The sequence below is a fragment of the Myotis lucifugus genome, unplaced genomic scaffold, assembly GCF_000147115.1.
Source record: "Myotis lucifugus unplaced genomic scaffold, Myoluc2.0 scaffold_36, whole genome shotgun sequence".
NCBI lineage: Eukaryota > Metazoa > Chordata > Mammalia > Chiroptera > Vespertilionidae > Myotis > Myotis lucifugus.
In genome coordinates, this window is record NW_005871084.1 from 7,532,135 (window position 1) to 7,544,530 (window position 12,396).

At 37.6% G+C, this 12,396-nt stretch overlaps 1 protein-coding gene across 1 annotated transcript in view; it reads left to right on the top strand.

Annotated features, from left to right (window-relative positions):
* Positions 1-12,396, top strand: part of CDH7 (cadherin 7) — a 102,614-nt gene that overhangs the window by 34,737 nt on the left and 55,481 nt on the right. Inside the window, exons 2-3 of the mRNA XM_023752663.1 lie at positions 3,109-3,403; positions 7,325-7,444. Of these exons, the coding sequence (XP_023608431.1) occupies positions 3,109-3,403; positions 7,325-7,444 (415 nt within the window). The remainder of the gene's footprint in view (positions 1-3,108; positions 3,404-7,324; positions 7,445-12,396) is intronic.

A 12,396-nucleotide genomic window follows, 5' to 3' on the forward strand; every position in this document is an offset into this window, starting at 1 on the left:
AATTCTACACTTGCAACATTTTTCATTGCTGAGTGTACTTTTTCATAACAGAAGGATGGTAGTTTTTCTCTAACAGCATGGGTTTTCCTCTACCTATTAACATTATTATAATGTGCATAGACTCACAGATCCAATGTCTGATTGTAGCTGATCATCCATCACATATCTATCCTAACACTTCAGTGTTGGTCATCACCTTTAACTGTACGTGTCTGTACAGTTGCAAGGTCACTGAGCTTAGACTCAAAGCCCTTTTCTACTTGTGAAGTTTGGCAGTGATTATAAGCCTAGGATGGTGGTCCTTGCTGGGGGGAAAGTGCCAGTGATGGAGAGGATGGTAAAAAGTTCAAGGGCCCCTGAAACAGATGTGTGTGTGTGTGTGCCCCTGAGTGTGTGTGTGTGGTGGGGGTTAGAGGAGAAAGAATCTAATCCTCGCATAATTGGAGATGCAATGAGAACAGCAGTGGTTTTGACGGGGATTAGTTAAATGAATCATAAGGGCTGGTTCTATAAATGGGAGTCCCTAATAAGATTTAGAGATACAGCAGGCCTGTGACTGAAGGAGTGGCCTGTGTATTACATATGTATTTCTGTGGTCGTCAACTCTTCCTTAACATTTCCCACCACAGTCAGCCGCAGCGTGTAGACACTCCTAACCCAGAGGCTCAGGTGAGGGTGAGGAATGGTTTGGAGGGTGACTGTGACAAGTATCTACAGGGGGAGTACTTGAGGTGTCAGCAGCTTGAAAACAACTTATTTTCATTCATCATCTGCCTTTGTCTCAGGACTTGGACTTTTTGGTATGTGTTGTCGAGGGTGTAAAGCAGTGATGGCGAACCTATGACATGCGTGTCAGAGGTGACACACGAACTCATTTTTTTTTGGTTGATTTTTCTTTGTTAAATGGTATTTAAATATATAAAATAAATATCAAAAATATAAGTCTTTGTTTTACTATGGTTGCAAATATCAAAAAATTTCTATATGTGACACGGCACCAGAGTTAAGTTAGGGTTTTTCAAAATGCTGACACGCCAAGCTCAAAAGGTTCGCCGTCACTGGTGTAGAGGTTAGTGCTGTCATATAATGCCAAGAAAGGAGCCTTCTGGTGAGTCATAAAGCCTGTGGATGGAAACCACCTGAAGCACTGAGATTTTTTTAAAATTTGGGGAGCTATCAGGTGGGGGCAGATGGCATGTACCAGTCTCTCAGTGGGAGGGTCCCACAGGAGGGGGTGGCGATGGGCTTCCACCAGCTTGCAGGGATTTGTAATCCTGGTGCAGTCACAGAGAGTGGCCGCAGGAACTCGGGCAAAATCCTTAGCCTTTGTCTACCCCGGTTTCCTAATCTGTTAGTAGGGATGATGGAGTCATAATGTGAACACAGAATGAGTTATTGCACAGAGAACATTAAGAACAGTTTTTGTGCACATGGAGCACACACTATACTATTTCTCAACTTTCTTCATCTTAAATTAGAGGGACATACATATGGAGTAGTAACCCTGAGAATGATGGAAGAAAGTGAGGTAATTCACTGTATTTCAGGACTACAACTTCTCCACATGCTGGATAAACATGCAGAACAGTGATCCACCTGATGCTTCCACGTTGAACAAATCTAAATTATAACTGGTGCCAGAAATCACTTTTCGTACTTTTTTAGTCCTGACTAAAAGCTACAGAAACTAAGGCATAAATCAGGTATTTGAATATTCCGAAGCAGAGTATAAACACAGCTGTTCTGGCACAGTGGAGGGATCACTTAACAGAAATCCGGGGTGCAAGCCAGCGCTCTCCCCAACCGCCCCCACAGAAGGAACATATGCCCTGCACGCACCTTCCGAAGCAGTTTGCCATATTTTATATTTTTAGCACCTCGTCTTTTAAAGACTGCAGACACAGTTCTGTAGGACAGGGGGAAGCTGTGTTATTTGGTAAATCGGGTTTTTGCATTCATGTTTATCCAAGTCCAGAATGATGGCCATTCTAGAGAATGAACGATTGTTGAAATGGCAGGTTGAGTCCTGGATTTCCCAGGTGATGAAGTTCAGAAAAAATGTGTAATTGTTCCTGAGTTTCCTAAGGTTCCTCTGCTCAACATAATGTTCTGACGTGCAGAAGGGACAGTCCCAGATAGAAAATGCAAATCAGCCGCACTACCCATGCTCCTTGATGCCAGGGTTAATCATGCAAATCGGAATGCAGTTCTTGGTATTTGGAGAAAGGGCTTAGTTGAAGTCTCAGGCACGTATTAATTTAAAATTCCTACTTCAGAGAGCAGTGCTTTTTTTTTCAGCTTCAAATTTTGAAGTATAGAACAGGATCTGGGGGCTGATTTAGTGATGGACATATATCCATATTTGACAGTCATGAAAAAGAGAATGGAGTGGGAGGGAGGGGCAGCCTCAAAGAATGCTGGTATTTATAAGTATAATACATACTCTATTAGATCGAGATTTATAAATGTTCTATAGCAAGTCCCTTTGCTTGGAACAAGACCAAATCAACCCATTGTACGTGTTTACTGGATATCTGCTCAGTTCGAAGGAGATGTCTACTAGGAAATCAGGCAAGGACAGACCCATTAAATAACAAAACAAAAACACAAGTTCCGGCCTATCCGGTTTGGCTCAATGGATAGAGTGTTGGCTTGCAGACTGAAGGGTCCCAGGTTCGATTCTGGTCAAGGGCATATGCCTGGGTTGCAGGCTCGATCCCTAGTACGGGACGTGCAGGAGGGAGCCAATCAATGATTCTCTCTCATCATTGATGTTTCAATCTCTCCCTCTCCCTTCCTCTCTCTGAAATCAATAAAAATATATTTAAAACAACAACAACAAAAAACACCACGAGTTCCTAACTTTGGAGAGACATAAAATACCTTTGGAGATGAGGCTGTTTACAGGAAGAAATGAAATTGTCTTGCTCACTAGTCAAGTGGACATGCTCCAATAGCCTGCCCGCTGTGCGCAGTGAGCGCCAGCTCATCTTTCCAAGAACAAAAAAATGGTGTGTGCTGCTGCCCAACATAAGAATTATTTTTACATATCTCCATATTGCTGACTCCCTTGTAAGTTAATCTCATCTCACATGAATTTTTCACCAGCTTCACTCTGATGTTGATAAAGGAGATGGTTCCATCAAATACATCTTGTCAGGCGAAGGGGCAAGTTCCATTTTCATTATTGATGAGAACACGGGGGATATTCATGCCACCAAGAGGCTGGATCGCGAGGAGCAGGCCTACTACACGCTCCGAGCCCAAGCGCTGGACAGGCTCACCAACAAGCCGGTGGAGCCCGAGTCTGAGTTCGTCATCAAGATTCAGGACATCAATGATAATGAGCCCAAATTCTTGGATGGCCCATACACTGCCGGGATCCCCGAAATGTCTCCTGTGGGTAAGTAAACAATGCACTTGTTTTGCAGGGTCTGATTTTAGGGGCTTTGGCTTTAAAATTAAATCATCATATGTCCTGGAAAAAAAATCGCGTTTGCATAACATAACAATTAGGGTGAGGGGAGTGTTGGAGATGTGTTAGTAACCAGGACCTGAATACTTATTATTCAACATGTTTATTTTATGACAAATTAGCAAGTTTTTCCTTTTACACAGCTACCTCAGTATTCTCAGGAAATTGCTTAGTTTTTACATTCACTTTCAATTTAAAAGTAATAATTAAAATGATGCTTAAGAAGTTAAAAAGGAAAATCTTTGCAGACACAGCAGTGGGACGATCTTTTATTTTTCTCTCTCCTGATAGTAGGATAATGAACTATTGTAAGCATCTCTGTGTGGTCACGGTATTAGGTAGGTTGTCAGTGGCTAGTCAGACTGTCATTTAGATCTGGTGGTCTCTTCTGTAGACTATTCTTGAATGACAAAGGTCCATCCACATGCCACCAGTAATCTTTTTCTAATTTCTCCAGAAACTTAAGTGCATGGAATTTTATATTGAATTTATAATAATGGGAAAGTGATCCTCAGTTTGAGATATATAAAAGAATGATGAAGGTTGTTTTGTTCCAAGACCCTTTGACATTGCCCCATTTCTGCAAAAATAGAAAGCAAAGTACTTCCAGTATATACTTTATATCAAATAATATTAAACTCTATTTTAAATTCAATATATTCAGGTACCTTTGGAATAGTTTCAGCCAGTATTTAGTTTAAATATGGATGACCTTACAAAACAATAAAACATTATGGGGTTGGAATGGAGATAGTAGCTTTATATGTTTATTTCCTATTATTTTTATTATCAAAAGAGGATGCTTATTTAAAATAATAATTGAACTTGTATTTTAACACAGGAAAATTTTACCCTGAGTGATTTTGCTTTCAATAAAGGTCATTCCATTCATCCAGGATTCAATAAACGCATTTACTATGCTGGGAAGTGCAATTTCAAAGATGTGTATCGTGTGTGCCCTTTAGGAGAAATCAGAATTCAGTGACCCGAGATTTCTGTTCTTATCGGATGGGAGAGGGAAATTTGGGGCACATGGCTCTTGATTCCAAAGAAATCCAAATTGAGGATGAGCCAGAGGAATCGATGCTTGTGGGCAGGAAAAATCCGAACCACAGTGGTGGTATTATCACTCCAGTAGCTTCCGTGTACATATGGCTTTGACCAAAGAAGCTTTTCCACACTTTCCCTGGAGAGCTTGCCTCTTCAGAGTGCTTCATGCTGTTGTTGTTTAACCACAATAACAAAAACAACAGTGATGACAGCAGCGACAAGATTTTGGAGGTTTTAGAGAAAAAGAAGGCACCTTATCCTCCTCAGGATAGTAATGTTTAGCAAAACAGGAATTTCAAGGAGTGTTAGAGCAATTCAGTTCAACCCCATCATTCCCGTGGGCATGGTGGGTGCTCTTCATTGGCTTGCTAAGGTTTTCCTCTCCCACCTGGAACAGAAGGGGAACTTTGTTTCAGAGGCTAACGGATGCCCTGTGGCTTTGGTTTCAGTGGTGCCACTCTGGTGCCAAACAGCATGATTTTTTGCACATCTTAATTTATTTTAGTTTTTTTGATTGATTCCAACAAGTTCAGAACTTCTTAGAAAATGATTTTCTAATGCCTTCAGGATTTAATTGACACTAATTGTGATCATTGGGTTAATATCAACATTTGAAATAAGAATAAGGAAGTTCTATGTAAAATAGGTTATATGGATTTTTAGTCATAGTTTATCAGAGTATTTTATTCTAACTGAGTAGCTCTGATAACCACTAAGTAGTATGGTGTATATATATAACACAAGCTTTCAGTGTTTAATATTGAGGGCTATTTTTTTTTCATTACATGCTGACTAATTGTAAGATTTAAAATACTTGCTAGCCCTTAGGATTGTTTATTCGTTGCCAGAAGAGCATAAGAAAAGCATGGAAAATTTAAAGTTATTTGAGAATATGTCTGTGTATACAGTAACAAACACTTTAGAAGAATATATATAGTACACAACCAAATTTCCTGAAGTATACTTTTCATCATTTTGTTTGTTTAAAGTTGTTTTCTTTTCTAATGAAGTAGAAAATCAATACTAATATCATCAGAATGAATAGTTCTGTAAGATGGTGCATTATAGAGAAAGTCAAAAAGTTTGCCCACCCCTGGTCTAACATTTTAAAATAAAATTTAATTCTTAAAACGGTTTTCAAATATACATTTTTTACTATTTGGTCTTAGCAGGCATTCACAGGGCACAATCACCCAAGATCATAAAAGAAAAAAGAAAGCAAGCAAAACAAATCATCAGCATAAAAAAAGGACAGCACCATCTATTTTACTTCGTAATTTCAACCTAATTTTAAAGAAAATGGAATTGCTAAAGACAATCATAGTGTGAAGAAAAGAATAGATTTATTACAAAATGGACATTAATGACTTATTTAAGGCATTTAGAAAGGGGAATCTATGTATGAATACATCTAAAATAAATGTTAGATGAAAAATGCCATATTTTCAAGAAATTATTAGAGCCAAACTTGAACCTTAGAAAAACACATTAAAAAGATGATCTGTTCCATCCCCATCAGATAGAGCATAATTGATAAAATAACAAGTGCTTAATATAGAAACTAAGAAAACATATCTAATGTTTTTAAGATTACATCCCAAATGGAAATAAAAAGAACAGAGCACACTAAATGCTTTCCCTAGGGAATAGGTAGATATGTGATAAAATGAAGAAGCAATATGACATCTGTCTTATGAATTGTAGAAAAACAACTAATAAAACAGTTATTAAAATTGTCATGTTTTTCCTCCTTTGGGGGTTTGGTTGAAATTTTCATTTCATGCTTTTGCTTTAAATCAATTAGTAGAAACAAATAAAAAATAAATAAAACTATTACTAAAGAGATAGAAGAGCCAACTAATACCCGATTAAATATTAATCCAATATTCTTTTATAGTGGAATTTATTGGAGTGGCATAGAACCACACAGGTTTCAAGTGTACAACTCAGCAAAACATCATCTGCACACTGCATACTATATCGCCCAGAGCAAAGTCTGTTTCCATCCTCATTCTCCCGCCTTTGTCCACCTCCTCCTAACCACCCCCCCTTACCCTCTGGCTATCACCACACTGTTGTCTGTGTCTATGTGTTATAGAATATGTATGTGGGTTTTTTTCTGCTTAATTCTTTCACCTTCTTTCATCCAGTCCCCAGCCTCCCTCCTCTCTGACAGCTGTCAGTCTGTTCAATGTGCCCATCCATGCTTCTGTTTCTATTTTGTTTGTTAGTTTATTTTGTTCATTAGATTCCACATGTGAGGGAGATCACATGTTATTTGTCTTTCCCTGACTGGCATATTTCATTGGACCTGGAGATTAAAATGATAGTGAGATAATCCAATATTCTTTATTCAGTTAATGGAGTTTCTGTTTCTGTCTGGGCTTGCTCAGCTGCAGCAGTGAGATCCCCTTCATGATTTCAGTGTTCAGATGCTCTTGTTTGTCAGGCTGCCTCCTGGACAGTGATTGAGACTTAGAGAGATTGCTGCTGCTAAAAACTTGTTACCTGGCCCTGATGGATGAGATGCCAAAAATTTGAGTCCCATCCAATTCTGAGTATATCCCAGTCTAATAGGCATCATCAATCTTATACTTTTGCCAACCTATTTTCATGCCCCTTAAATATTTCTGAGGGCTTAATGAGTATTTATCATACTTCTATCAAATTTTAATGTGCCTTGAAACAAAAATGCAAAATTAAAAACAAATCTAGTGCAGAATCATCAGACTTTTGTGAGTGTTTACATTTTGTGGCATCGGAAGTTTTTAATTCATTGGTTTTTGGGTTGGCATGTAGGGACCTCAGTGGTACAAGTGACAGCAACCGATGCTGATGATCCTACATATGGCAACAGCGCCCGCGTGGTCTACAGTATTCTGCAAGGACAGCCCTATTTCTCGGTGGAACCCAAGACAGGTAAAACTTGAAATGCAACACTCCTCAGAAAGTCAACATGTCTACCTTGGCATAGAATTAATATTAGTGATTTTTACGCCATATAGTTGGCACTGATACCATGTTATGGTGCTTTTTTTCAATATGCATATTATGGTAATAAGTAGCATATTATTTATAAAGTCAATAGCACCTATTAAGAACATTTAAAAATATTTGTCAGTATTCCTAATTATAAGATATTTTATATTAAAACTATTTCCACTACTATCTCCTGACTGTATAAGAAAATCTTGATTATTTACCTATAATTTTATTTTTTGTTTCTATTCTTTTTTTTTAAAAAAATACATTATTGGTTTTAGAGAGGAAGGGAGAGGGAGGGAGAGACAGAAACATCAATGATGAGAGAGAATCATCAATCGGCTGCCTCCTGCACGTCCCACACTGGGGATCGAGCTTGCAACCCAGGCATGTGCCCTGACCGGGAATTGAACCATCGCTTAACCACTGAGCCATTCAGGCTGGGCTCTATTCTTTAATTAATTCACAGAGGAATTATACACAGTGAAATTTAATTCTCAAGAAGAAATCTGCCTGCTATGCAGCCAAATCAGTGGTAAGTTCAGTTTATCCTTCAGAGGCCAGATTTCTTAGGGAAATTAGTTTAAACATCACAGATAGGATGAATTCTGCTAAATCAAAGGCTAACTTAAATGACTAATTTTTAATATTAAGAGCCAAAAAAAATATGAGTTACAGGATTGCCTAGATAGAATATGTGGCTGTTTGGCTAGATGCTGTGTTTTGCTTTTAAGCTGTTACAGTTTACATCAGGTAAGAGTATAATTTGGAGCACTCTATCAGTTATAAAATAATATTTTATCAATTCTTCTTTTCTGGCTCAGTGTGGAGGGAAGAGTGGGTGGGTGTGAAGATGGTTGGTGTGTGGCATGGATTCTCTTCATCGCTGTGAAAATCCAAAAGTTCCTTATGTTTTAAGAATTTTGCCTTTATCACAGAGAATTCTTCAAATAGCCATGCTTATGATTATGAATATTTGATAGTACCTATGATTCTAAATGAATTTTTAATTCCACTTATCCTGTTTTCCATATTTAAAAAAATGACAATTTTAATTCATTCTCAAATCACTGCGGGGGATAAAAATTTTAAATGTCTTTTGAGAATGGCAGTTGTAATCATGCATGAACAGAGATGTGAATTTAATCCTAGCCTGTCATTCATTAGAATTTTCGGAGACTGCATTGTATATTTGGTGGTGGAGTTTTAACACCACTTGCAAAGTCTAGTAGAGAAGAAATAGTTGTGATTAAGCCAAGTACTAAAGGAGAAGCAATTGAAAGTATTCTATTCGTGATATGAAGCCTGTGAATGTAGAAAGCATATTTGTGGTTGATTTCAGGATAGACCTGAGAACTTAAATTCAAACACCCACCCATTCTCTTCTCTATCTACTCTTTATAGCCTGGAAAGACATTGACAAGTTTCTGACATTTTGCTAACAAATTATATACTCTTGTATTATATAAGCGCTCTAAAAATAGCATGTACTTATTCCAAGGGTTAAATATTTTGCTTCTCTTAATGGTAGGCTTTTGATTTTAACTCTGTTGTAAGCTAACAGGTTTTTCACAAGCCCTGTGTAGGTAAGGTCTCCCTGGTTGATTAACTGGGCAGTAATCTATTGCTTGGGATCATATTATTAGTACTTCAAACTTAAGTTTAATTTCAGAATCTAAGGGCTTCTGTGTGACCAGAGATGAAGAGAGTTTGACTTTATTTTGTTCAGAGTTTTTAAAGCTCTAATCTTTGGGACTTCTCATCTGTAGTCATTAGTGCAGAGCTCTTCTGGGAATTTTTACCCTCTTTGTTAATTCATAAGGTGGATAATGCACTTTTTACCACCCAGATGTATTTTTCTGACAAAATGGTCAATTTTTAGTACTTAAGGGCATGAAGACCTGTAAATTAATTTAAGTTAGGCTTCCTTACTTGGTATTGGTATTATTCTCTGTGAGAAATAACATTATTTCTTCATCTCTAAATTTAAGAGTTTTTGAGAAGAAAGTAACATTTCTGACAGAAAAAAAAACATGCTGAATATATGCTAACTCAAGATTATGTAAAAAAAAATTAAAGAAAAGGACCAGAAAATCACTATTAGGTACATTTCTAAGTTTTTAACTTCCAATTTCTTTTTTAAAAAGAAAAAAAATATTAAGTTTATTATTAACAAGGATCATACTAATAATCACTATTAATCACTATTACTATTTATGGATCACATATCAATAACTGAGCATTGCTGAAACCTCTAGCTCATGGTTCATCGTAGCACCACTTACAGGCCCAATGACCAAAGGGAACTGTACTTCCTACCTTAATTTCTCCATTCATAAAACAGGAATGAGAGTACCAGCAAAAACCGATGTTGACAATTGACTGTAACAAGCAAATAGAACACACTGGAAACAAGATAACGTCATAGTAAACTAAGAGATTCCTGTCACCTATCTTCACAGTGTCCCCCAATTTACTGAGAGACTGAGGTTATTTCAGAGTGTTCACCTATTCTGTAAACCTGCAAGCAAACAGACCCCCGTTTTGGTCTCTTTCACATATGGCAGGATTGGCTATTAGTATGCAGTCCAAAATGAAAGTGCAGGTGTCTTGTTCTAAAATTAGTAGGATTTCAGGATGTCATCAGCAGAGCAAGAAACCCAGCATGGGAACAGTGTGACTGCACAGGTCACAAGGCCACGGAGCTGGCCCTGGACAGTGGATTGAGTGTTAAATACCACTTGTCATGTTGGAGATCTTTTGTAGGCATAGAGGTGTGACTACTTGGTACCTGTGTTATGCTGGGTGGGGCAAAAGTAGTTTACAGTGGTTCATACGGAAAATAATACAATAATTAGTAAGTGATAATACAAGAATAAACTCTGTGTTTGGTGTACTCACTGCTGAAAACCTACTTTTGTCCCACCTTGTATATTACATGTATATTTGTTACCTCATATATTTATGTAAGTAATATAGCCATAACAGAACCCCCCTCCCACTGCCCTTACACGTGATCCATTCTGTGGCATGGCTCATGGTGTGGAGGTGCCTCACGTGTGTCAGGGCTGCCAACCTCCCCTCGCAGCTTACGCAGGTCTCTTCCTCAGTCTCTTTATTTGATGCCAGCTCTGGAATTCTTTGATGTTCCAGAAGCTTTCATCTTTACTATTGGCTCTTCTCTATCTTCTTATGGTTCTATTATATGCTTCACCAAAAGGTAGACAGACCCAATAATATAAGGCACAGACAGAAAATTTGGAAATAAATATAAATTATTAGGAGGAGATTCACCTTGCATGCCTAATGTATATTGCACCTGGACAGCATGAATATCTTCAGCCACATATTCCCTGGGTTATGTGATAGTACAGACTCCTGAGACTAATCCAAAGCATGACTGAGCAGAACGCAGGCGCCAACATTGTTTGATTCCCTACCCTGGGGTGGTACATGCATAAATGCTTCAGAAGATTCCATGGTAACAGAACATGCAGAAACAAACCCTATGACTGGTAGAACATTAGAGAATCATCTAAAATTTTATTTCTGACCAAACACCGTGCTGTTGCTGAACAGTAACAGTGATAAATGTATGTTTCATATGCACAGTACTTTTATGTGAACATGGATTATAAATACATGAAAAGTTCTGGGTTACTGGGTCAGATGCAAAATTATTCAGAAAGCCCCAAATCTGATCCAGTCTCTTTTCTAGAGAACTGCAGGACATATTCTTCTCATTAGAGTAGCTGAAAAGTATTGATTATTGAAATTAAATAGTATTGTCTTGCATAAACCCTCACAGAACTGTAGGGATCCGACTAGCAGGATTGGCCTTTACCACTTCAGAGCTATAGTGTTAAGGACTTGCCGTGTGCATGTGTGTCTATAAAATACATAGCAAAACGCAAGTCAAATCCAGCATCTCAGACTTCTTTTCCAACTGTCGACAGTTTACACGTAAAAGCGAAGAACTAGCAAAAGTCATAGAACTATAAATCTATCATTTTTCGAGTGTCCCTATTTAAATTCAATTCTCTCCCAATTATTTTATTCTTGTCAAAAATATGTTTAATATTTGAGGTATTGAGAAATTACCTTTGCCATCTGCATTACTTTGCAAACTTATGTCATGATTTTTGCTTTGGGAAAGTGTTATTTATAGGATCGCTTATAAAGAGACAATTAGAGGTGTGAAAAATAAGTGAGTGACTTTGACTACTGGACTTCTCTCCTAATAATTCTATATTTTCTTTAAAAATAAATGTCTCTAAGTCAGTCTCTGAGGGACTGAGGCTGTAGTGTTTCCTTTGCTGACATGTTGAGATGCTGTGAACCTCTCTCTATCACAATAATTGTGCAACAGTGTCCAACACAGTTAGTACATTAGAATAAGTGATCGCTAACAACAATAACAAAAACTGGCCTAATTAAAGTATAATTTAAATGCTTAACATATAGATGTTATTGTTGTTGTGTGTGTCTGTGTGTTTGTATTTGACAGCTAGTGCTCAGATCTAAGCAAAAATGTGGTTTCTTAAGATAGTTTGACTGTTATCTAACTTGGAATCTTAGGAACCCATAATTCATTGCTTAAGTCATTCTTAAATATTGAAAGGCTTTTCTCATCTGTTTCCCATCCCAAGAACAGTTGTTGAACTATAGAATATTGTGAAGTATAGGGCCAGACTAGTATAGTATTACCTAGGCCAGTGGTCGGCAAACTCATTAGTCAACAGCTAAATATCAACAGTACAACGATTGAAATTTCTTTTGAGAGCCAAATTTTTTAAACTTAAACGATATAGGTAGGTACATTGTTATTAACTTAATTAGGGTACTCCTAAGGCTTAGGAAGAGCCACACTCAAGGGGCCAAAGAGCCGC